The sequence below is a fragment of the Alligator mississippiensis genome, chromosome 2 (genome assembly GCF_030867095.1).
Source record: "Alligator mississippiensis isolate rAllMis1 chromosome 2, rAllMis1, whole genome shotgun sequence".
In the NCBI taxonomy this organism is placed as follows: Eukaryota; Metazoa; Chordata; order Crocodylia; family Alligatoridae; genus Alligator; species Alligator mississippiensis.
In genome coordinates, this window is record NC_081825.1 from 70,388,510 (window position 1) to 70,414,704 (window position 26,195).

The following is a 26,195-nucleotide window of genomic DNA, read 5'->3' on the forward strand; positions in this document are numbered from 1 at the left end:
TGGGAATTGCAGTTTCTCCCCTTGCCCTCTCACGTGACCTGACCAGGCGGTTCAATGACGCGTCAGCTGTTCGGGTTGGTCTTGCAGCAGGGGAGGGGCCGGGCCGGGCCATGCAATGCAGCCGGGATTGCCCCTGCACGCGGCGCTGACGGACGTGGTGAGTCCGCCCTGCCGTGCTCTCGCGCAGCGCGGCTCCCAGCCCTGAGCTGGCTTCGGGGCCTGGGAGCCCCTGCTCAGGCTGGGGCAGCTGTTCAACATAGCTGCTGGCTCAGGGGCGACAGCTTTTATTAGACCAACTAAATCCAGTAGTAGCAAAACAATCCTTTCTTTGCATTTTGGGTACTGGGGCGCAGGGTTCTGCCTGGGAGCCAGGGGGGAGCTGGGACTGGTGCATGCTGGGATGCTGGGGAACTGCAACTTGCTTTCTCTCCTGGAGCAGGCTGGAGTCACCCGAACATGAGTGCACTGGCCTGGGCAGACCAAAGTTTGAGACTCTGGAGGGACTGGGTGCGAGTTAACAGCATCCATGTGCAGACTGTTTTAAATGCCCTTAGCAGTGTTTAAGGGTCATGTATAACTTCAGCCGCCAAAGTGGCCTCTTTCCTTAGCTTCCACCTGGCTTCAGACACATGCGACTTATGCCCTCGCTAGGGTTCGAATTACGGGGGAGCTTGAAGGACTGTACCCCCCATAATAGACAAGAGCCCCCCCTATAAGATTTGAAAATCATAACGTGGGCAGGTGTGTAATTTTATTGGGTCATTGTGATGGGCAGCCTAATTTTTTTTCCAGGATCCCCCCCTCCCCACAAGAATCAAAGTGTAATTCAAACCCTGTGGAGGGAAACACCAGCCCAGGGACTGCTTCTTGCAGCCCAGGGACTGCTCCACCTGCCAGCAGCTCACCCTCCCCTCCCTGCTGCTGGAGAGGCAGGTGTACACAGGGGTTTACTTCGCCTTAAATTGAAGCGGTGTTGTTAAAAACCCACCGCTTCAATTTAGGTGCCCCGTTTTGTCTACACATGCCCAAGAGCCAAAAAAGAATTTGAGTACCTAAAGCAGGAGGATTTAGGTGGAATGTAAGGTAGGACTCGCCTAGAATGGGGACAGGGGAAAGAGGGGGCTGGATTTTAGTTTATACAAATTAAATTTTACAGTATTTCATACGTAATGGTTATTGGATAAAATGCACACAATCTTTGAATCAAGAGCTGGTGCTCAGGCTTCCAGCCTCCCATATGAGTGGTGCAAGTGCTCTAACAGTGAAGCTGCAGTTATACTCATCTTTTTCATCTTTCTGGCCCTCAATCTTGGCACAATTTTGCTTCTTGTAGTAGCTGCCATAGTATGTGTTGCTGCTGAAGGCTAATCAGCTCAGGTGAGAGGCAAAACTAATTGAAATAGAATTGAAAGGGCCAAGACACAAGGCTGATGTTCCCTCTGTAAGTCTACAGTGCTTTGATCGGGTCTGTGCTGCACAGTTTTGCCAAAAGATCTGTAAATGCATCCATACTTACAGCTCCCCTGTGATGGGTTCTCCCCTGTGATGGGAGAACCTCTTCTCTTGGCTGGCAGAAAAACACCAGCTCTGAGTGGTAGGTTTCTGCCATGGTATGGCACCACAACAGAAAGGTGCATCCATCTATTTGCACTATGTTTTCTGTGAATTGCTGTGGCCTGTTTAACAGCTAGTGCCTCCTAGAGTGCTCTGTGCACCCTTCTGGTAGAGATGCTGTATTGAAAATGTACATGTGGGTGTGTGTTTGCTTCCCTGCTGTCTGAACAAAAGACTTGTATTGTAGCCAAGCCTTTTGTTAGCCAAGAGAGGTGTGTTAAAAGGTCTTCCTCTGACTACTCTTTGAAACTGTTTAGGAGCAGCTGACTGGCCGTTCCTTGGTTCTCTGCTCCACAGATTTTTGAGTTCCTTTTCCTTATTTGTTTTGTAAGTCCCATGCTAAAATGAACATTTAGAGACAATACAAGCAGAGCCAATTTTTGCTGTCTGCTGCAGTGTCCCAGCATAGAAAATTGATGTACTCAGCGCCTTATATGTTCTGCTAAGCTCAGCATAAGGAAAGCTGCTACAGTCCTTCCTTTAGCTACAAAACAGTTGGAAAAGATAGGAAACATAACATGTCATTTAAAGCAATAACCAAGACATTAACATGGTATTCAGAAATGCTTCTTAGATTTAAAGGGTGTGATCAATTATTTCCAGTTCTTAAAGCAATCCTGTCCTAGTGAGCTGTATTTACTTGAAGCTTTGCGGGGACTTAAGTAATATAAACAGGCCATTTGTTTCTATTAAATATATAACTTTTTCCTTTCTCCCCACAGGTTATTCTAGAAGCCATGGACATACTTTTTAGAATAAGAGGGGGCCTGGATCTAGCATTTCAACTTGCTGCTACTGATGGTGTGTTTATAAGAATACTACATGATCCTCTCAAAGAACATGAAATCTGTATAGAAAAGAATCAGCCAGCCACACCAGAACTCATTATTTCTTTACTTACTCCCCCAGAATTAAGGATTTCTCCCCTGGTCTCATAGGTAGGGATTTCTGTAAATCACACCAGAAGTGCCCCCCTACAGTGGCTCCTTTAATATTTTTTGTTTTGCTGCTTCCCCACCCCACTTCTCCCCCTCCCCCTATTGGTGGAGGGACCCCTCCAGCTTACTGTCCACTTGTATCAATCTGTATTCTTTCTGAGTCATACACTATAATTAGCAGTAAAGAGTCCCAAAAAATGTATTTTGTCTTTGTTGCCTTCTGTATAATTCCATTAAGGATCATGGGGTTGCAAAGATGCATGGAGGCCAAAATTTGATTCTGTTGTTGTATTAATATAGGCTATGATTCTGTAAAGGTTTAAGCATGTGTATAACTTTATACTTATGAATAGTCCCATTGAAATCAATGCAATATTTATCTGTGTGCTTGAGGCTTGCAGGAATTGCTCAGTAAAGAAAAGATAAGTCTGAGCACAAGTGTGTCTGGAATGAGAGGTTTGTTTAATAGTACTTCTATTACTTATTTGTCAACCAGAATAAAAGTGAGCTCAGTCTTTTTTTAGTAGCATTTTTGGCTCTGTAAAGCTTAGTAGGCATAAAAATTGATATTGCCTTTGTGTATTGTTCAAATACTGGCATAAGCAGAAATTATTTTGAAGACTTTGAGCAAAAGTTTGAATAAATAGCCGAGTGAAATCTTAGGCCCATTTAAGTTAATGGGTACCTTTTCCATTTAATTCAAAGGAGTTAGAATGTTCGCTGTATTTACCTGGCTATTTTTCTGATTATAACTTATCATCCAGGACAAAATGCAACACTTTTGTTTTTGTTATGTTTTGTAGCTTGTAGTGAAAGTTGGGGGGTTACCTGAACAATAACTATATCCCTCTTCTGTTTCAGAGGCATCAACAAAAAAGGCATTAAAATATGTTTTCAGTGACCTTTCAAACAAACTGTCCTCAAATGTTATGGTATTAAGAATTTGCCATAGTTCAGTGTACATATGGCCTAATAGCGGCATGAACACAGTTCCTTCAGAACTGACTGATGATTCTGCTTGTAAGGAGATAATGCGATTTATTCAGTAAGTATGTTTACACATTAGGAATAAGTTTTTCTTTTAATAGATTAATTTTTATATTATAGACGTTTTCTTTTTTTGTTGATATTTCAGATATGACCAGGAAGCTGAGACCAAACGCAAACTTACTAAAAAGAAGGATAAAAAATTACAAGACATGGTATATTTTTCTTCTGTATTAACAGATTATAGCAAGTAAAATGCAATTAAAATTCATCACACAAGTGGACCTTTGCAGCCATGCAGAAATTCTTTGAATCCTCAGGCTTATCTGCATAGATCAGTATGTAGGATTGGGGCCTTGGTCTTTAATGCTGTTGAGCTATCTCAGCCATTTGTTACTGGCCCTGATTTTGTTCAAAAAATGTATTAATAGTCTATTTTATTTTGAACTATTACCTTTAGCCATTTCATGGACCCTTAACGTTCATGAGACTTTTGAATCGTCTTATCCTTTCCCTTCTTGGTGTATATATTGTTGGACCTCTTCTATGTGCATTGCTAGTACATGTAACCACCTCTGTTCTTTGCAGCAGCAGGTAGTAAACATAGACTTTATGTTGGAAATGACATCACCTTCAGCTGCATTAGCCCCAGTCATTGAAAAGGAAAATGAAGAACACCACTACGTTAGCATGACCTTACCAGTTGATGTTGTTGTCTCTATTTCTCCAGAAGAAACGTGGAGGAAGTAAGTATGTTACCTCTGGAGTTGTATTTGTGAATTTGTTTTACATTTTCCCTTGTTTCCTTAGAGTGGTGCTTTTAAATAATATAATTTCATTATCCACTATTTTATCTGGTTTTTAGCAACTGTTAATAAAGTAACATACAATACTTTGTGACAAACCAGGAAGTAATATTTGTAATCTTCACACTGGGTGAAAGCTTTTAATAGAGATTCCATAGTTTTGATGAGCATTACTTTATGACACCTAATCTCCACTAGCTGCAATAAAGTCAATTTTATGCTGGGTTAATGTACTGGTATGTTGAAGTAGTAATACTTACAATTTATTTCACGTAAAGGTTTCTATTATGCCCAGTTAAGGGGGGCTGAACCCGATGATCTCACAAGGTCCCTTACAGCCCTAAATTTGTGTGAATCTGTGGTTATCCTGTTATTATCCAACATCACAGTGTTCCATCTCCATTAATTCCAAAAACCCTAAAAAGCATTTAACATATATAATGACTGATGGAAAGGTGACTTGTTATCATTTTTTAAGAAACGGAAAATGCCAGAAAAATTTTCAAAAGACGTACCAGATTCCTTTTAATTATAGTATAGATGCTGGGCTGTGTGTGTGAATGAGAGAGATGGTGACTGTGATTAACAGCCTCAAACTCCTCTGTAGGGACTGCTGGTCTTCAGGTGGCGATGAAGGGGAGTACAGAGGCAGACCCATAGATTTCTTTTTTTAGCGTTTTGACTTTGCAAGGTCCTCAGAATTCTGGACTGCAGCCAGCAAAGCACATGCTTAGCTTTACTTGCATGAGTAAATGGTTTAAAACACTTGAGTCATAGGACTGAATCATTGAAGAGTAGCTTCCACATGCAAACAAACTGAACAGAGCATGACAAGGCTGCGACCAGATCTGCTAGTGTGGGTTGAAAGAGAAATGAGAACAGCAGGTATACCAAACTGGTTGTGGAAGATGATGAGCTATGAGATTAAATCAGCACTGCTGCTATTGTAGTTCTTAAATATTTTCCTTTATACCTTACAGTGTACAAAATATCCTAGTTAACGCAGTTCATAAACAACTAACCGATATGGAAAGGTGCATTATGAAATATATGAAGGGAACATCTATTATGGTACCTGAACAATTTCACTTCATGTTGCCGGGAACAAGACACCTTGTAACAATTTCCTATCCAATGGGTGTTCCAGATGATCAACTGGAGAGTTACAGAAAGGTAAAACCTACCATTTAGTTGATGTAGAGCAAATACAGACAGATCCCAATTTCAGATTATAAAGAATACTGAATGTGTGCATGTGAAATTTTTGGAACATGTTTTTGCAAGATCATCAGATGCTTTTTCATAAAGGCTAGGGACAGACATTCAAAAAGCCTGAGCCTGAGTTGATTCAATCTTTGTAGGTTAGTCTAACCTGCAGAGCTTAAACTGATTTTGAAGTTGGATAGACACTCGCCTTAAATCAAGAGATGCAGGCACATGCATGCAGTGGCTCAGGATAGAAGCTGGTGGGCGCTAAAGCAGCCCTTCCTTCCCTTGCATAGTGCTGAGCTGTGGGAGGGTGTGGCCATGTCCTGACAGGATGCTCTGATTAGGTAGGGGTTTAAACTCCCACCCTGGCTTGCACAATCCACAGCCCAGTGTGTGCCTGGAAGGGGAGGGGGAAGCCGCCCTCACCAGGCTTTTCCCAGCTTGCTGCTCAAGGGGCAGGAGTGTTGCCAGACCCCAGCTCCCAGCTAGCACTCTGAGGCACTCCTTTCTTCTTCATACTGTCTTCAGCAAACCTGACAGGAAAGGGAGCCAGCAGGGGGCTGATAACGTAAAGTTTATCAGCCCGTCAAGAAAACAAAAGCCTTTCTCATTAGTTAAAGCTCTTAAACAGCTTTATCGAAGGAAGGAACGAGGGACATCAACCAGCTGACCTGTTGATTAGCTCCAGAAAGGCCCTAGTGGACACTATTGTGCCTGCCTCTCCCAGTGAAACTGGAGAGGGACACGGAGACCTCTCAGCATTAGCTAGCATGGGGGTGGCGTGATCATGACCAGATGCCAGCTTAGGGTCCATGCTGTGGGAGAGGAGAAGAGGGTGGGGATCCCTGCTTGAGCGCCAGGGGAAAGACAGGCAGAGACTGCTGTGCCTGTAGTCTCCAACTCCTCAGCTAGCCCTCACTGCTCCAGCTAGGGAGCAGAGGGGAGGGGCCAGCCCTACTCTCTGGAGCAGACAGCACAGCCCAGGCCAGGGCTGATTTAACTTAAACCAGGAAGGGGTCTGGGACAGGAGTTCCATAAACCAGTTTTGACTCAAATCAGTTTAGTCTGATACAAACAGTCCTCGGACTTAGGACACAATTCGTTCCTGAAAACTGCATCTTAAGTCAAAACATTGTAACTCAGAACTGACTTTTCCTTTTGGAAACAATGTTATAAGTGGGGGATTCGTTCCTGAACCAAGGCCCAATACCCTATTTTCACCAAAAGTAACCTAGGATTTTGTACTGAATCAATTATAGATGAGCAATATAGCTACATTAATGTATTTATATTGTAAATAGCAATCATATTGATTTGGCAGGACTTCTTTCAGGTGACTTTGCTGGATTTTTTTGAAGGGCTCTTGGTTGGACTTTTTGAAGGGTTCTTGACTGGTGTCTTCTCAGGAGTCTTGGCTGCTGGTTTTTCTGGAGTCTTGGCTGCTTTCTTAAAGAAAGTGTCCGTGGAAGTTTGGACAGATGTTTTCCAGGGAAATGGGCAACACAGCACACTTGTTCACTGATGTGGTGTCACATTGGATCAAGCGTTGTAAAGTCTAAACTGACATTAGAAAGCTGAAACAAGGTGTCAATTTATAAATGTTGCAAGTGCAAAGTGTTGTAACTCGAAACGTTGTAAGTCAAGGACTGCCAGTACTACATTCAACCAGGTTTATCTTAAGCCAGTTTCAGCCATTTTGAAACTGGTTTATGTGCACTGAACTTCTGTTCTGTTACAGGTTTAAACCAGTTTCTGATCACTTAAACCAGTTTATGTATAACTTCTGTCCCTAGCCAAAGAGAGTGTGCATTTCTAATGACTTGCATAAAAATTTACTGTAAATACAGTACGGATCTTCATTTGCTAGATGGTTGTGGTGTTCCCTCTTGACACTGGTATCTGAGTCTACATATCTCTTCCTAGTCCCGTCTATCTTTAAATTGTATTATATACTAGACAGTCTCTCTATTTTGGGTACACTGCTCCAAGTGCTTAAGGTATTTAAAACACAGAATTTGCTTAAGTTGTATGCTCAGTCTCTTGATTTATCACTACATGTCATGATTAGCAAATAGAGAGAGATTTTCATGTTTCTTTGTTCTCAATATAACTCAAGATTGTGTGATATTTTTATAAATTTAATTTCCTTTGATTTGTTTTCCGTTTAGGCCCCAGTTCTGCAAGGACACTTGTAAAACAGGGCTTTCTCTCACCACATTGACTTCTGTCAAGCTGTACACAAGCAAAGGAGTTCTGTCTTCCTAGAGCTCCTTGCAGTATTGAGGGGACTAGTATAAAACCTACTTGTTCAAAACTAATAATTTTAGAAGTTTTCTATGAAAAATGACTAACCAGTTATATTAAAAATATTATGTTATTAAAAACCTTCATCCTTATTTGGAGTAAAAAATAAATTGACTTATTTTGATTCTGCCATGTATGTAGGAATTGCATGGACTCTTCCATCTGCCATCTGATAGACCATATTTCAGAAGAGCAAACGCGTATCACTTTCCAGATGAACCATATAAAGATGGGTATCTCAGAAATCCACACATGCATCTCCATCCACCTGGTTTGGAGTCTGGTCTGGTGAGTTTGACTTGAAGCATGTATAGGAAAATGCTTATTTTTATGAGAGTCTTGTTATAAGAACTATCTCAAATAATTTACAAATCTAGTATCATGCTCAGCTTTACACTTTCATTCAGGGTGGATTTAATTTAAATCACTGGTCAGGAAGGCTCAATTTAATCATTGTTTTCTACAAAAAGTCTATTCTTGTTGTTTGATATCCTTTATTCATTTAACTTCTTGGAACTTTGCACTTTTAGAGAAATGTAAGGGCTTGGCTCTGTGTACACAAACTTGCAGAGAGACAAAAAGGCTGATGGGTAGATAATCAGGTCTGTTATCTCTCCTCTCCATATACTGCTGTTAATTAAGATGTTCTATCTGGAGACACAAATCCACAGTTCGAGAACTGAAACTAAGCATCACAGAGATGCTGGGATCTTCTAAACTGAACACTGATCTTTACTTTATAGAAGAACCTCTGGAAACCCCATAAGATTAGGCTCTTAATATAACTAGTTCATGGCCTGTTGTGATCTATTTATAAAACTTTTCTAAAAAGGTTACATGAATATATTGTCTCAAATAATATACAGTTAGAAGTTATTATCCCTATTCCATGATGATATCTTTGAGCTTTAACAAATCTTAAATTAAAACTATCTATATATAGGGGTGGGTTTTTTTTGTAAAAAGCTTCTTGAAAAAAAATATACAATTAAATAAAAACATTCTAATTGTTAAATAAAACATCCGGTTTTTAATTTTTTTTTTAAATAGTTGAGTTTTATCCACCCTGCTTTCATTTCATGTGGTCTATCTTGATTATCTGATTACTTGACTGAAATATTTTGATATCTAATAAAAAACAAAATTAATCTGGCAAAACAGTTAAAATAATGCAGAATCTGACTCATCATTGTTCACCTCTTCTAGAGAAGCTATTTTTTCTATGTAGGTTGACAAGCTTCACAAATTGGAGTTATAAGCTGAATCTAGAAAAAACTCGTTTTCAGTCATAGCAAGGAGTAGTTCATTTTGTTTTTAAAATATTTGGCAAGTTTGTTTTTTCCCCTATGACATGGATTTAGCTGCAGTGTAGTAAGTATATAGGAAAAACTATACAATAGAAGAACTCAGTGTAAGTATACAATTAAAAGCCACCCTTGACTGCTGCAGCTGAGCACAATCAAATGATTTGATCTGGAAGAGGCTTTGCTTGCATTCTCACACTGCTCTGCAAAGTGAAACCATGGCCAAATATGAGGGTGATTGTCTCAAACTTTATTAAGTGGGCTGCACATTGAAAAAGCTGGAGACCCTTGACCTCTGGCCAGAATTCTTATCCAGGGCAAAAAGCAGCAGTCAGAAGAGCAACAATTTTTAAGCAAGGTGTCACAGCACCCAGGGGTGCCTGGAGATTCTTTCAGGGGTGCTGTGAGACGTCAGACAATTTAGAACGATTAGATGTGCAAACACGATTCACAAGGTAAACCTAGAGATTTCAAATAAGAATCCTTAGTGTTAGAAACATTCTGACTTGTGATCTGTGTTATTTGCAACAGAAAAATTGCTCTGTTATTTTTTTCCATAGTCAAAAAACAAATGAAAGCAAAGAGCTGGCATTTTCTGAGGGCTGTGTTGAGTCTAGTTAGAGCTTTGTTAAGCCTGACAAGGGTTAATTTGAGTCTAAAAAAGAAGAAAACCATTGCACTAGAGGGAACTGAAAGGAGGAGTTGTCCCCACCTCTGTAGCATTATTATAAAGGATACACCACACCTTTAAAATCTGTTATATATTATAGTTTCTCCTCTTTTTATTTTAAATTCAAAATAGCACTAATTCAAATATGTTCCAAAGCTGTAGGGTATGCCTAAAAGTTAAGTAACAGCTGAAGAAAAATGGGTTTTAAGAATATTTGTGGCCCACTCTGATAAGTGTCTTTTCAACCAATTTTTTTTCAGTGACATACAGGTTTCATAGACATTAGGGCTGGAAGGGTCCTTGGTAGATGATCGAGTCCAGCCCCCCGCCCGAAGGGCAGGAAGTCAGCTGGGGTCATAGACTCCCAGCAGTATAAGCATCCAATTTTCTCTTGAAGGTGCTCAATGTAGGTGCTTGAACCACCTCCAATGGCAGGCTATTCCAGACCTTGGGGGCTCGGACAGTAAAGAAATTCTTCCTTATGTCCAGCCTGAAATGGTCTTGCAGTAGTTTATAACCGTTCAACCTCGTCATCCCTTGGGGCTCTCTGGTGAACAAACGTTCCTCCAGATACTGGTGGTCACGCCTGATAAACTTATAGGTGGCCATCAGATCACCCCTGAGCCTGCGCTTTTCCGGGCTAAAGAGCCCCATAGCTCTCAGCCTGTCGTCGTAAGGTCTGTTTTCCTGACCTTTGATCATGCACGTGGCTCTTCTCTGGACTCTCTCAAGCTTCTCCACATCCTCTTTGAATTGTGGGGCCCAAAACTAGATGCAGTACTCCAGCTGTGGCCTCACCAAGGCTGAGTACAAGGGGAGAATGACGTCCCAGGATCTGCTTGAGAAGCATCTATGGATGCAAGCTAACATTTTGGTTGCTTTACTAGTCGCAGCTTCTCATTGAAGGCTCATGTTCATCTTGTGGTCAATGATGACCCCCAAGTCTCTTTCTTCTGTAGTGCTAGCCGGCGTAGCACTGCTGAGCCTATAAGGATGCTGCAGGTTTTTCTTCCCAAGGTGGAGAACCTTGCATTTTTCAGTGTTGAACACCATCAGGTTCTCATCCGCCCATTTGCTGAGCCTGTCCAGGTCAGCCTGGATCGCCCTCCTGTCTTCAGGTGTGGATGCTTTGCCCCAAAGTTTGGTATCATCAGCAAACTTGGCCAGTCCGCTTCTGACTCCAATGTCCACATCATTAATGAAGATGTTGAACAGTATGGGTCCAAGGACAGAGCCTTGGGGGACCCCACTGGTCACAGGGCACCATGACGATTGACTTCCATCAATTACCACCCTCTGGGTCTGACCACGGAGCCAATTTCCCAGCCAGCGGATCATGATGGACCTAAGGCCACAATTGTCCAGTTTCGCCAAGAGGTGATCATGGGATACCAGATCAAAGGCTTTTTTTGAAGTCAAGATATATGACATCAATCTCATCTCCCTTGTCCAGGTGATAGGACACCTGGTCGTAAAAGGAAATGAGATTGGTCAAGCAAGACCTACCTGCAACAAACCCGTGCCGGCTATCCCTCAGGATGTTGGCATTGGCCAATCCGTTAAGGATGGCCTCTTTAATAATCTGTTCTAAGACCTTCCCCGGGATAGAGGTCAGGCTGATGGGCCTGTAGTTTGCTGGATCCACTTTCCTCCCTTTCTTGAAGATAGGCACCACATTGGCCTTCTTCCAGTCTTCAGGCACTACACCAGAGTGCCAGGAGTTCTCGAAGATCCATGCCAGAGGCTGGGCTATGATGCTCGCCAGCTCCTTGAGTACACTGGGGTGTAGGTTGTCAGGGCCAGCTGACTTGAAGGTATCCAGCCTCTCAAGGTGTTCCTTCACAAGGTCAGCATTGATGTAGGGCAGGGGATCTCCCTCACCTAGACTTCCCTGTCCCGTAGTGGGCATGGGCGTCCCATGCGACTGATGAAAGACCAACGCAAAGTACCCATTTAATAGGTTGGCTTTTTCCTGGGCGTCAGTTGTCAGATGTCCCATCTGGTTCAGCAGGGGTCCAGTGTTGCCCCTGCTCTTCCTCCGGCTCCCCACATATCTGAAAAAGGACTTTTTGTTGTCCTTGATACTCGAAGCTAGTTGGAGTTCAGTTGCAGCCTTGGCTTTCCTGGTTTGCTCCTTGCAGGAGCGGACCAGTGCAGAATATAACTCCTTGGAGGTGATTCCCATCCTCCATCTTTTGTAGGCCTTTCTTTTTAGCCTCAGGAGATCTGCTAGATCCCTGGAGAGCCAGGGGGGCTGTTGTGCCCTCTTGCTGCCTTTCCTTCAAGATGGAATAGAAATAGCTTGTGCGTTGAGGATCGCTCCCTCGAGGAGCAACCACTCTTCCTGAATTCCTCTTCCCCTGGGGTTGTGGTCCTTTAGGGCCTCACTGACAAGCCTCCTGAGCTTGTCAAAATCGGCTTTCCTGAAGTCAAGGACTTCTTGTATTGCTGACTGACTTGCCAGCTTTACGGCAGATGGTGAAGGTGATCAGCTTCTGGTTGCTGTCACCCAGCTTCCCGTTGATCACTAGGTCACCGACTAGGTCATCCCCAGTAGCCAGTACCAGGTCGAGCAGCACATTACCTCTTATTGGCCCGTAGACTTCTTGAGTCGGGTAGAGGTCATCCAGGCATGATAGGAAGCTTTGCGACCGCTCAGATTTTGCTGAGTGATCCTCCCACGAGATGTCTGGGTAGTAGAAGTCTCCCATGACAACCATGGTCCTGGAGCATGCGGCCTCAGCCAGTTCCCAGGCGAACTCCTGGTCAAGCTCTTGACTTTGGGTGGGAGGTCTGTAGTAGACTCCCACCATTGTGTCCCCTGTGCCGTGTTCCCCATGGATTTTAACCCAGAGGGTCTCCAGTTATCCACCCTGTCACCAGCATCAGCTTGCAGGGACGTGTAGCTTTCCTTAACTTAGAGAGCTACACCCCCGCCCCTTTTATCAATCTCTCCTGTACAAGGTATAGCCGTCTATACCCGTGGTCCAGTCATGGGTGGAGTCCCACCAGGTCTCTGTTATCTCTATGATGTCATAATTATTTGTGTTAAGCAGGAGGACGAGTTCCTCCTGAGCTTATTCCCCAAGCTCCTGGCATTTGTGTACAGGCAGGCAAGTGTCCCCTTGGGGGCTCTTGCCTTGCCCACAGATTGTACCAGAGCTGGGGCAGGGGTGGGCTCCCTTAAGTGGCTTGGCCTGCTGGCTTTGCAAAGGTTGCTCAGCGGGCCAGCAGTGGCAGTAGTCCCCTCGTCCCCCAGCGGGCTTAGTTTAAAGCCTGGTGGAGCAGGTCAGCCAGTCTGGCTGAGAAGAGCCTCCTCCCCAGTGGAGAGAGGTGGAGGCCATCTCTTCCCAGCAGCTCGCTGCCTCTCTCGCCAAAGAGCAGGCTGTGGTCATGGAAGCCAAAGCCTTCCCAATGACACCAGCACCGCAGTCTTTGGTTAACTACTTGGATCCTCCTCTCCCTCCTCAGCCCGTACGCCAAGACTGGGAGGATCAAAGAAAACACCACCTGTGCCCCCAGACCCTTTAGCCCCGCTCCCAAATCCCTGTAGCGCCTCATGACCCAGCTGGGAGTGCTCTGAGCCATGTCATTGGTGCCCACATGAATAAGGAGCATGGGATAGTGGTCTGTGGGCTGGAGGAGCTTAGGGATCCTCTCTGCAATGTCTTGGATGCAGGCTCCTGGGAAGCAGCAGACTTCCTGGGCTAAGGGGTCAGGGTGGCAGATTACCTCCTCAGTCCCCCTCAGGACGGAGTCTCCCACAACAAACACTTTATGTTTTGTCTTGGGGAGAGTGGGGGTGGTAGCTGCAGTTGAGCCTGTGTTGCCTGCAGGAGCTAAAAAATTGCATGGATTTGCTCTACAGATCTTGCAGCTCTTTCAGGTTCTGCTGCTGACATTTTACATTTATAAGTATACCTGACAGTTTTCATTTACAAGTATTTTGTTAAATGCTTGGCTAAATGTCTTTGTTAAATTTTTGCACTGTGAATAGGGGCTACAGTATGAAATAAAACATTCAAGCAACTGATAATGATTGGCCAAAAAGAACTGCAGGTGTAACTGTGACCTGTTAAGATAATGCACAGCACTTTGATCGACAGGGTACATGGTACCCTTATTCTAGAGCTGGATCAGAAATGCCTGTTCTGTCACTTAACTGGCCTCTAGAATTCATTAGACTTGAATTTTTCCTATAACAGAAGTCTTTAGCATATCAACTAAAACTATGCTTCACCGTTTCTAAGTTTACATAAAATTAGTTAAAAATTCAATGATAGGTAGACATTAAAGATCAATGGTATATTTTAAAGGATGAATATTGAATTATAAAGAAAAATACTAAAAGCATGTTCTTATAAAAAAAATAAAAACAACTCTCCAAGATATTACAGAGGATGGAAAAGTAAGAAGTCCTACACCTGATTTACACATTCATTATTCTTCTAAGAAACCTAATCCTTAATTTGATAATCAACAGCACAAGCAACAAAAACAAACAATGAATCTTTTGTATCTGTTTCCCCAGACTCTTATTTCCTCTGTTATTCAGTGATGTATTCTTTTTCTGTACAGGTGTGTGTGGTACATGGTGTGTATAGTTATCACCATTATATGCAGGATCGGGTAGATGATAATGGCTGGGGTTGTGCCTACCGGTCTTTGCAGACTATCTGTTCGTGGTTCAGACATCAGGGGTATACAGACAGACTGATACCAACACACCAGGAGATTCAGCAGGTACAGAAATGGGCTGCATTTCACAAGTATTTACTTATTCCTCTAGATAATGCTATAGAATTTGTTGTTAATAATATTTCATTCATTTTTATAGTGCTCTGTAAAACGAATGTTTAAATATTTTAATTTGTGATGGTAGTGTTGGAGTTATATTGTGACCATGATGCTAATTTGTGATGCTGGTCTCTAATTTTTTTTTTCATATTTGATACTCACCAGGTTATGTAAGACCTCAGAAGCATTACTTGTAGAAAGTTTTGTTACAAAGGTTAGGGAAAAATAATAATGATAATAATTAAAGTGTGTGTGTGTGTGTGTGTGTGTGTGTGTGTGTGTAATTTTATAGTAAATGGCATAAAAATAGCTGTCCTTTAGTTCAAAACAGACCTGTTTGGATTTAATTTATTTGGGATAATATTCTCTTAGATGCTCAAATTGTAATATAAAAGCAAAGCATGAACCTGCAGTGTTTGCGAGGTGTGAGGACAGAGGGGCCAATGCATCATGTTAAAATCAGTTAAGATACCTTTTTGTCCCACCATTGAGCATGAGAGGATTTTTGTTTCTTTTTAAATGTTCCTGGAATTAACATTCTTTCACTCTTTGAGAGAGATCTATATGCATGTCTTGATATATTTGCTTGTGTAAGCATTTTTGGAGAAAGAATACATGTTTAAGTAGCACTATTCATCCAAAGCAACACTTTGAAAGTTTGTCTTTAAAGTCTCATAAAAGTAGGGCTTTGTGATTTATTTATGTATGTAAGAAGCATGTAGCAACATGTGGCTAACTGCATGAAAGAAGGCAAGAGATTCACGTTCTGCTCGCCTACACCTATAGACAAGTCAAAAATCTCTGTTCAGTTGCTTCCTAACCCTAACAGCATCTGAGTTCATAGGAGCCTAAGTTTAATCAGTAAAGTTTTTTTTCTGTCAAAACGTCTGCTTCTGGGCACAGGAGTCCAGGAGTTCTTCATTCTTGATAGTACTGAGTTACTAGGTGCCTATTTTACTGTTTCCTTATTTTATTTTATGTTAATTGAAGCAGAAAACCAAACCTGTGTCTGTCTCTTTCACTAGTACATGCCCTAATCACTATACCCAGAGTGTCAAACTCATCTGGCCCTACAGGCTGGATGAGTGGTGTGGGACAGGCCAAATGAAAGGTGAATGGCTAGCCCTGCGGGCACTTGACCAGGGCCAGTGTGTAACTGCAGCACCCTTGGCTGTGTGTAACTGCAGCACCCTGCAGCGTCCTGGGCTCTGTATGTAGGGCTGATCCAGTGTGTGTGACCTGAGTCAGCTGTAGCCCAGGGGCAGCACCAGATGCAGCCCACAGACTGAATTTTGACACCCCTGTACTGTATTGTGAAGTCATTTTTTCTGTCTCCTTCCCTCATTCAGTGAATATTTAATTAGTCCTTGCAACATAGACAAGTTGCAATAAAAGGGGATGGTGAGAACTTAACCCTAGAATACCCTATAATTTGGTGATTGAAGTACGTGTCTGGGATATGGGAAATATGGATTGAAATCTTCTCAGGCAGAGGTGGGAGTCAAACCCAGATCTCCGTGAATGCTCTTGTCAGTGAATTATTGGTTAAAGGTTGGTGGGGAGGTGGCAACTGTGGTGGCAGCATGCTGGTAACCCCCATTTCCTTTCCTTCTGTAAACCCCCAGAGCAGACTGGGTCATGGAGAGAAGCATAAGTTGTCTTCCGCTGGCTGTATTCTAAAAAGAGCAACACCTGCTTAACTTTTGAAAGAAAGGGTTTGGGCACCTAGCTTCAGATGGATTGTTATGGTCTCTGAAGTCTGAGGTGACTATCTCTGAGCTTTGGATTCTCCAGTGGGGATCAGATGCCTGAAAGTTGGGAACTTTGCTGCTCAGCACCATAGCGCAGAAGTCCCTCGGACTCTACATGATGGTGACTTCAAAGTCTTCATACTCTACAATAATAGTTAACATTTAGGCCATCCTTTCTATCTGTATCTTTAGCTCCATCAGATTTAAAAGTCAAAAGCAGCTGAAATGTTAACTGTGAACCCACTGGACAATGAAATAGATCTGCTTTTGTTGGAAGGAATAAAAATGGGCCAGGGGCATCATTTTCAGTTTCTTTATGCACAGAAATTGGAAGCAAGTTGTACAGGGAATATAAAAATCATAGTGGTTTCTGTTTAAATATACAGTTAAGATTTTTAGATTAATCTGCAATAAGGTTACATGTACAGAATTTCTCATAGATTATAAACATTCTCAAAACAATGTGTTTGAAGGAAAGTCAAAGCAAAACTAGACACTGTAACTAGCATTCTCCTTATGTATAATATTTAAGATGGTATTCTAATCTATAGATATGTAGAAATTAAGCAATGTTGTTCTTAGGTGGTGTTTACATAATATTTCCAGACCTGAATGCAAATTGTTACTATATTTAAACAGGATGTTTTGTTGTTAAATCAGTCATACCCATATTTAATAGCTGTTTTTACTTTTGGCATGTTAGGTTCCAAAAAGGTTGTGGTATATAAAAATTAAGTGTGTATTATAGACAGAAACTGAAGAACTGTTTATTACATACTGTTTCTTTTTCTGGTGGTGGTTATAAAGGCCCTAGTTGACGTTGGAGACAAACCAGCAGCATTTGTTGGATCACGGCAGTGGATTGGCTCTATTGAGGTACAACTTGTATTGAATCAGTTACTGGGAGTAACATCAAAAATACTGTTTGTCAGGTAACTACCATTATTTACTAATTTTGTGGCTTGGTGTTATTTTTCAGAGGGAAGTAATATAGGAATGCTAATTTAAGAAAATATAGAGAAGTGAGATATTGAAACTTGCATTACATAGTCATGAATTCATATCCAGAGGAGGATTTTGGTCCTTCATGTGAAGGAAGTAGAGTTCTGTTTAAATGCAGGATGTCTGTTTGTGAAGTGCTTCCTGCAGGACTGGGACCTAAGACTGCATTTACTATAAACAGTTTAGTGGCCTAAATAACATGAGCTGGAAGTGTGTCCAGTTTCAGTGTGCTCCATCACAAGCACTACCTCTGAACAGATGCACTTGTTGACAATGTCATTTGGAGAGCTTAAGTGTATGAACATGAAAAATAATTTATTTTTTCATCTGTAGAGCTAGTTTCTTCAGTTCTAATTTGTATCATGTTTTGTAGGGGCATATGAATAGTTCTTACTATTAGTATCTGTCCTTAATTTGTGTAATAGAGGAAAAAAACAACTTTAGCTTCTAGGTCCAATAATCTGGCTAAATTTGGCACTAAACTAACTAAACATATTTTAGGAAAAGAGCAAGGATGCACAGCCTTCTAACTACCCTATGAAAGTGTTACTGTCATGCATACAAACTCCCCTAGATTCCACTTTATATAGTAATATAGTATGCAGGATGACCCCAGCCAGACAAACTTGTTAGTTATCTCCGTTTAGACTGATTTCTACTACAGCTCTCCTAAAAGAGCATGGTGGTACTAATTCTAAATGTCAGGGAATTAATTCATTTCTTCAGTAGTTTGTGCTATAAAGTTTTCTCTATCTTGTAGCACTTGTTCTTCCTTTAGATGCTCTGCATGCTTTCTAGATGCTGTTTTACCAGTTCCCAGAAATGGGACTTCAGCTCAGTTGCCTTAGGCCCTGATACTGGTGTTGATCACCTGCCCCCACACAACTCAAACACCCTTCCCCAGAGCTCTTACCTTGTGGGCAGTCTGGGTTTACAACTTCACCTTTTCCAGAACATGTAATGGTTCAAACAGATGGCTGCCTAGACTTGTGGGTTTTTTGTAACTTTACTAGTCACACAGAAATGTGCAGATCTAGATAAAATCATCAGATCTCCTGAACATGTTTCCTTGTCACAATGTCTTCACCATTCTTGGGTGTTTTATGGCCTTAAATTGTAGTATCCAGTTTTTCCCAGCTAAAACCCACTTCCATTGCAAACCTGACTCTTCCAATAGAACATCTAAGATGTTTACTGTAAATGCTACAACTCTTAGAAAATTTGCTGTAAAGTAGGGCAGTGTGACTTCTGAGTGGCAGAGGGCCATGCAGACCTCATCCCGCCCCCCACCCTCCCCCCCCAACCTCACTGTGCATAAGATGCTAGTAAGGATGCTAACAATAATGTGTTTCTTACCTAGCCAGGGTTCTGAGTTAGCTTCTCAGGGAAGAGAACTTGCTAATCATTTCAAGACTGAAGGAACTCCAGTTATGATTGGTAAGTATACTGATAATGAAGAATGCTTGCAAATGTTTGTGGACTATTTCTGCTCATTTTTTTTCTCACATAAAAACATACAACTACTTAGTGATGCAGTAAAACTTCTGAGTATCTAATTCAACCTGAATGCATTATACAAGAGTTTAATTAAAATGCCAGATTAACTGAAGTTTACTTATTCCCTGTTGCAGACTGGAGGACCATGAAAAGCTAGTGTGTTTGGTAGCTTGTCAGTGTTACCTAGCTTCCCAAGCTTAGTATAGAGCTGGCTTGCTGAGATCAATCTGATTTTTATTGAATTGTCATTAGAAAGACCACACAGTGGTAGCAGCAGGCAGAAACTAGGGCTCCCTCCTTGCTTTGCTATAGAGATAGGTTCCGTTTTATGTATCTCCTGATTTAGGAGTTGATACATTTCTAGATGGAACTAAATCACAACTGATCTTGGGTAGAGGCAGGTGTCTAGGATTGTTTTCACTTTGGATGGTTTTCAAGCATATATAGAAGGCTAGAAAGCCAAGTGTAGTTGCTTAGGGATCTTTCCAGATCAAAACGGAGATGTATAAGTAATCTCTGCATTGTAGTGGTTTGGTGTTGCTGTGCAGGGTGGAATAGGACTGAGATTAATGACTCAGATGCCTAAAAGCAGTATAAATGTCACTTAAAGGCAGAATAGAATTTAGGCTGCTATCTTCACAGAGTGCTGGGCAGAGGCCAGTGTTCCTCTGTTAAATTAAATCTGCAAAAAATCCCATTGTGATGCACGTTATACTTGGCTTTGTCACAGGAAGCATTAATGTTACCCTCTGACTGTAGAAAATGTTTTTAATATGCAGTTAAGTTCTGTCATTTTCCTCAAAGATCCCTGCTCCTTTACATTCCTTCTTGTGATATTTTAGTGGCAGTTAGCATACTGAATCACTGTGGCAGTAGTTAGAGGAAGGGGGTGGTCTACCACGTTCCTCTACATATAATCAATTGTTAAAAAGCTCATAAGACTGGAGCCAACAAACACCACGGAATACCTTCTCCTATTGTTGCAAGCTGGTGAAAGCAAAGTCCAAAACCATGCTTCCAACAAACTGAGTGAACTTCTTAGCTGCCACTCTCTCTGGTTCAGAAATTCAGCTCCTTCCCACATTCTCAGAAGAGCAATTGGAGGAGTGATGGAGGCAGGTACATCTGGACAGTAAAATTTATCCTTTTATGAAGGATCTAAGAACTGAAATTTATTTTCTCTGTTTCTGAAACCTCTACGGGAAAATCAGCGATAGAAGGCATTAAACATGCTATGTAGTTAAAGATGTTACCCCTCCATCAGACTTCTTGGCCTATTCCAGTAGCTTGTTATATAACTTTGGCCAAAGAGGGAGGTGTATAGCATTAGTGGAGAGACACTACATTTAAACTTTTTTTCTGCCTGTGTAGAGAAACATTGAAGTTTTTAAGGTATGCTATAGTCAAAATATGCAGAGAAGCTCCATGGCAAGTATCTACCATAATGTATTTGATTTTTAGATGCTGCTTTTGGAGTACAAGGTGTCTAGACATGTCTTCAAGTCAGTAGGAGAAAATAAATACTGAAATATAATTTGTTTTCTTCTACTGCATACTGGCCTCAGGCTGGTCACCCAGTTTGTAACCTCCTGGTAGAGAGATGAGGTGTAGACAGGTGCTATTTGCCTTTTGGTCCTTGAACACGTGTCCTTTTAAATACCATCTTAAATGTGTTTAAAAGCTAACCATGGTGTGTGCACAATAATGTTTGCTCCAATTTTATGTGTGTGTGTATTAGTTTTCTTATCTTTTTATTTACTGCTTACAATTTGTTAACTACCGTATTGTTTTGATTTTAGCATTTATTTTTGGGGAGGTTTCTCATGCTGGTTTCCCCTTAGAACTGACCTTTTTTACAGAGAATGGACAAAACAAGTATATTTGATAAGTTCTTATCTTTATCCCATAGAGCTGCTGAGAGTTATATTAGGTAGTGCTGACATAGGAGAGACTTTAAGAAACCAAATTAGTGATATGTTAAATTTCTTTTTTGTAGTAAGCTCTGCTTTTTTTGTACAATATTGTCCTCAGTTTGGCTATGTTTATAGTTTCAGTATGATTTTTTTTTTTAATACCCTTGAGAAGAAAGCTACACGTAGGTCTATGTCTGCAAACCTAAAGCATGAACATACCCAAATGACAAGGTAGAGCTGCACTTTATAGACTAACTGAATCAGAGCTTTCATGAGCCACAGTTTGCTTCATCATATGCTGTGATAGCATGCTTATGATAGTATCTGATGGTGAGCTCTTGCTCATGAAAGCTTAAGCATCTCTAATTCAGTTAGTCTATTAGGTGTACCTCTACTTTGACTTCTGCCTGACTTCAGACTAACACAACTACCTACCTCTCTATACATTGATAAACTAAAGATAAAATGCAAATCTATCGAAGAGTACAGTTCTGAATAATTCAATACATTTTTTTTTTTAATCCAGGTGGAGGTGTTTTGGCTCACACAATCCTGGGAGTGGCATGGAATGAGATTACAGGAAACATAAAATTTTTGATTCTAGACCCACATTACACAGGAGCAGAAGATCTGACTGTTATCTTAGAAAAGGTGAGAGTCTAAAGTTGTTTTGTTTCATTTTGTTTTGTTTTTTGGCAACCTATATATATTAACATAATATGACCAGTATTGAAAGAGATCTTCAGGCTTTTGACAGAATAATTTAATTTCTCTTAAAACTCTTTAGTGTACAACATTTAGATATATTTATAATTTATTATATGTTACACACGCACAAATATCTCTCTCTCTGTCCCTTGCACACTCTTGCATGCAAGCAATTTTTTTTTAGCCAGAAAAGGAAGTCATTTGAGATTTAAATGGTTTACGTATGAGTCATCCCTGCATAGGTTGCTCAAGACTTAGATGGAGAAGTGAGCTGTTACTGTGAAGGAAACACTGATCCTGTCTATAACAACCAGTCTGTAGGTCAGCTGAACACACATACCAGTTTAACATACAGTTTTAGACCAGTAATTATCAACCAGGATGTTGTGGCATCCTAGGGTGCCTCCATAACTTTTGAAGGGTTCCATGAGATGTGAGGAGATAAGTGAAGTGTTAGGAGATAAACAGATAGACTAAGCAGATAAGTCCTGGATGAGGCAGGTGCCTCAAGTCCAATGAGGGGTGCCTAGAGTATAAAAAGGTTGATAACTACTGGTTTAAATACTCCTGACCTCTGGAGCTTAAATTGGCTAAAGGAAAAGTGGAGGTTCTTAGAACAGTTAAGTTCACAGTAGGTGAAAATGTTCTTTACTTACCTACAGTCCCAGTGGTGCTACATTTTTACTGGGTGTTATGTGATCTATCATAATTTATACACACACAAACTAATACCAGTATTTTTGGAGAAATTTTACCTTAAATTAGGAAACCATCTTTTTTTTTTGCACTGATGAGACAAATCATTTATACTTTTAAAAAGAGCAAAGGGTTCAAAGACCCAAAACTATCGCTCCTCACCCCCTCCTTCCCAATTAAGTTTGTCTGTCCCCCAATACAAATGGATATGACCAAAGCCTATCCAAGAAACTGGTAAGGAGCCACCTTAATAAAAAAAAAAAAAAAAAAAAATGATGTGAAAACAGTAATAAAACTCTGAAGTTCCAGTATTTAAGAAGAATAAAAGTGATGACCCAAGGAACTGTAGGCCAGCTAGTCTGAAGTTAATCATGATCATTTGGCACACTTTTGGAATTAGAAGCAAAAATATATTAATACCAGTCAGCATAATTTTATTAAACTGATTTTGTCAAACAAACCTGTTTGTTCAGACAGGTATAATCTGGTTGATAAGAGCAACTCTGTTGATATGCAGTACTATATCTGGATTTCTCCAAGTCATTTGATTCTATGCCATATGGCATTTTGATCAAGGAGACTGCATTATAGGGAATTAATGGGCACATTTTAGATCAGCAGTTCTCAGCCAGGATGCCAATGCACCCTGGGGTGCCACAAGATCTTTTGAAGTGTGAGTACATAAGCAGGTTCAAGGAGATAAGTGCAGGTTCAGGCTCTTGTCTGCCTGGCCATTTTTCCACCCCCACTTCCTGCTCCCCTTTTCAAGGAGATATGCTCTGTAATAAGTTACTTTTTTTAATGGGGTACTGCTCAATTCACAAAAGTTATGATGGGGTGCATTGTGTCTAACAAGGGATGCCTTGAGTCTAAAAACTTTGAGAACCACTGCTTTAGATAAAGTAGACAATAGATAAGTCACTAACATCTCAAAATGCCGCTCAATTGGAAAATATAACTGGTTGGATTTGTTTCTATTTAGGGTTCCCCTAGGATTGAGTCTATATTATTTAATACTTCTATAAACAATCCAGATGATGATGCAGCATATCTTGGAGGATTTTTTACCAGGCTAGGGTGACAGGCATCTTCACGTATTTTGCTTTTCTAACTTGTTCCAAGCCTAGGCATCAAACTCAGGGCTGAGGATCCCAGGAGATGGTCTGGTAGTTGGGCATTTTGAGGTCAAATTCCTGCTGGTATGGTTCACTAGCTGGGGTCATGTGGGCATATCATACCTAGTGACTTCCCTCTCATTGTGGGGACTTTGGACATCAGTATCTGCATCTGACCTCTGTTTATCTGTATAACAGTGTGTAAAGATGAGATTAAAAAAAGTTAGGATCAAGTAACCAAATAAAGAAGGAAAATTCCCTGCTACTGCAAGGCATTTACTAGGGTCTAAATATTTACCAGAAATATCCACTAGACTCCAAGACCCCTAAGAGCTTAAGTATAAGACCCCTAAGATCTTATACTTGACCCTGTGGTGCTTTCAAACAGCTACCACTAAAGAACTGATCATACATCTGCCATGAATGCAGATATAATTTTACTTCAGAGTAAAATCTGAGGTAAATTACCCTTGGGCAGGTATGTCTTGGGTCTGCATCTTTAAATTGGTAGCAGTAGTTTATGCTGAGAAGCCCATTCAAATGCAGTTTTTCAAATGTTTCTTTAGATTTTTGCTAAGTCTTTGTTTTGGTCACTTTGGACCAGAACCAGCTTGGCCAAGCTGTTAAAAAAAAAAAAAAGGGTTCCATTCGTTAAAATGGGGTATGAAACAGGCCTTTTAGCTAAACATCCTTCCTTAAGAGAGAGAAGCTGTTAAGCATTCAAAGACTCTTTCAGGCAGTGCAAAAGAACTGTAAGACTGAGAATACTTGAAGAGCTTTTTCTTTTTAAAGCCAATTTGAGCAAGTACCCACAAAATTTTGTGGATATCACTTGGCTCTTAACTGTGTAGTCCTTATATCTCAGAACCTAACCATGTAATAGTGTTCTGACTCTGCAGACTGGCAGTTTTGGTGTCTTCGCTGTTTCTCTTAGCTCTGCCAAGTTGTAGCAGAGTGAAATGCATCAGTGGGTTTCACTTCAGTTCATCCTGCAGGTTGGATGACTGTGAGTCACGCCGTAGCTGTTCCGGAGAATTACAAGAAGGAGGGGTAGGAATTGGAACTATTCAGTAAGAAAGGGATCTTAAAAATGGGAGGCTGTGAAAATGGAAGGGTTCTAGAGTAGTATTTTCACTGTGGCAGCGGAAGACTCTGGACTTCAGGAGACGCAGTTAGAGCATATTTTTTGCAGCGTCAGCTTTAGTAAACCTATTTAAATAGGAGCTTGAGTTAAAAAACAGGACACCCGACTAGGGCCCAGAAAAAACACCTGGATAAGAATCCCAGCCTGCTCTTTCTGCCCAGAAGCTAAATTTGGGCATTGTGCTTCAACAAGTCACGGAGACCCACACTACTCTATTCCCCTTTTAGCATAGCAGGTTTTTAGGGGTTTTTTTCAAGCCCTGAGACTGGTCTGGTCATGGTATTGAACATTCATAGTTAACTAAAATAATAAAATACAATAGATCCATGGTTATCTGAACTACCTTGAAAAGCACTATCCTAAGAGCAATTCAAACAGCTGAATTTGTTTGGGGAAGTAGTAACAAGGTTTGTGAGAAGTGCAGCATCTTCCCTTCATTTGTCTTTGTCTATGACTTGCTTTCCCAGCATTTCCCAAACCTCGTGGGTTTACACCCCCCAGTAGTAAAATCAAGCACTCGCATGCCCCCCTACTTCAGCTACCTCCGCTGATTCCCATGTCTATCATTAGTTGGCAGTGAAGGGAATCAGTGGCAGGGCAAAGCAGGGGGCTACCACTGACTGCCGTCATGATTTGCATATGAATTTAAGATGTAGCTGTCATCAGCTGCACACTTAGCATGCTAACTTAAGGTGGCTTCTTACTTAGAGTACTAGCTGCTTTGGATGCTTTTTTGAAGTACCTAACTCTCCTGTGCCCTGAATCTAGATTCCACTCAGGACCAGACGCTCCTGTTGGGTGCTTTGAAATGCCTAATGTTTCGGTCTTTTTGGTACCTAGCTTTCTGTCTGTAGGCTCCATTTTTTGCATTTGGTGTAACTAGTAATTACTAATTACAACCCCAACCCCACAAGTATTTACTGGTGCTAAGTTTTAAGCAAGTGAGGTGTCTCAATGACTTGAATAAAACTTCATGTGATAAAAGTAACTTCACATGTAAATGTTTAACAGCTGTAAAGTTCCAAGAAGTTTCAAAGCAGACTTGTCTATTTTTGAAAACATAGTTTGGCAATACTTGATTTGATACAGAATTAAAAAAGAAACATAATATATGGTTTGAAATCATCATCTTCAGAACAGAAAGTAGCAAGTGGGGTTAATCAGCTTATTAGCTGTTGGGCCAATCAAAAGTAGAAACTTTGCAGTTCAATTCAGTATAGACATAATGAAAAATTTCAGATGTAATGACAAGGCCTTTTTGACTGTAAACCTGTCTTACAGAGAACTGTATTTTGCTTTTTTCTTTACAGGGTTGGTGTGGATGGAAGGGTCCAGACTTTTGGAGCAAAGATGCTTATTATAACCTGTGCCTGCCTCAGAGACCAAAAACAATATAAATTCCAGTTCTAAAAATCATGTTAAGCCAGACTTATTAGTCAATATAGTTACAGCTGGCTTGTTTAAAATGAACATGCAAGGTTTTTAGAAAACCTTCATTTCTTTTCAGCTGAAATAGTATTTTGTCAGTCAAAGCCAAGTTGAAGTAGAAATAATATTTGAATATTTTCTGTGGAGATTAGGCAAGCCTTTGTAAATAAAAATGTTTAAAAAGTGAAGAAAAATAATTTGTATTTAATTCTGTTTTTATTAAGAAGCTGACCTTTCCATTTCCACCTGGCTGGACTAAGAGAAAGTTATTCATAAAGCATTTTTCAACACAAAGCATTCTTCAGTGTTTTA

General features: G+C 40.9%; 1 protein-coding gene across 3 annotated transcripts; it reads left to right on the forward strand.

The window, feature by feature from the left end:
• Positions 1-25: 25 nt before the first annotated feature.
• UFSP2 (UFM1 specific peptidase 2) lies at positions 26-26,080 on the forward strand. Of its 3 annotated transcripts, none has more exons than XM_006276050.4 (12): positions 26-157; positions 2,337-2,415; positions 3,414-3,597; positions 3,688-3,754; positions 4,131-4,285; positions 5,326-5,518; positions 8,000-8,146; positions 14,411-14,575; positions 17,188-17,312; positions 18,743-18,819; positions 21,319-21,443; positions 25,766-26,080. In XM_006276050.4, exons 1-12 carry the CDS (start codon positions 116-118, stop codon positions 25,850-25,852), a joined length of 1,446 nt encoding a protein of 481 aa, XP_006276112.2. In that variant the 5' UTR covers positions 26-115; the 3' UTR covers positions 25,853-26,080. The 3 variants fall into 3 exon arrangements, with proteins under 3 accessions (XP_006276112.2, XP_006276111.2, XP_019336871.1); XM_006276049.4 differs by having other exon boundaries at positions 27-157; positions 4,128-4,285; XM_019481326.2 differs by lacking the exons at positions 26-157; positions 2,337-2,415 and adding an exon at positions 2,436-2,552 and having other exon boundaries at positions 4,128-4,285.
• Positions 26,081-26,195: the final 115 nt, after the last annotated feature.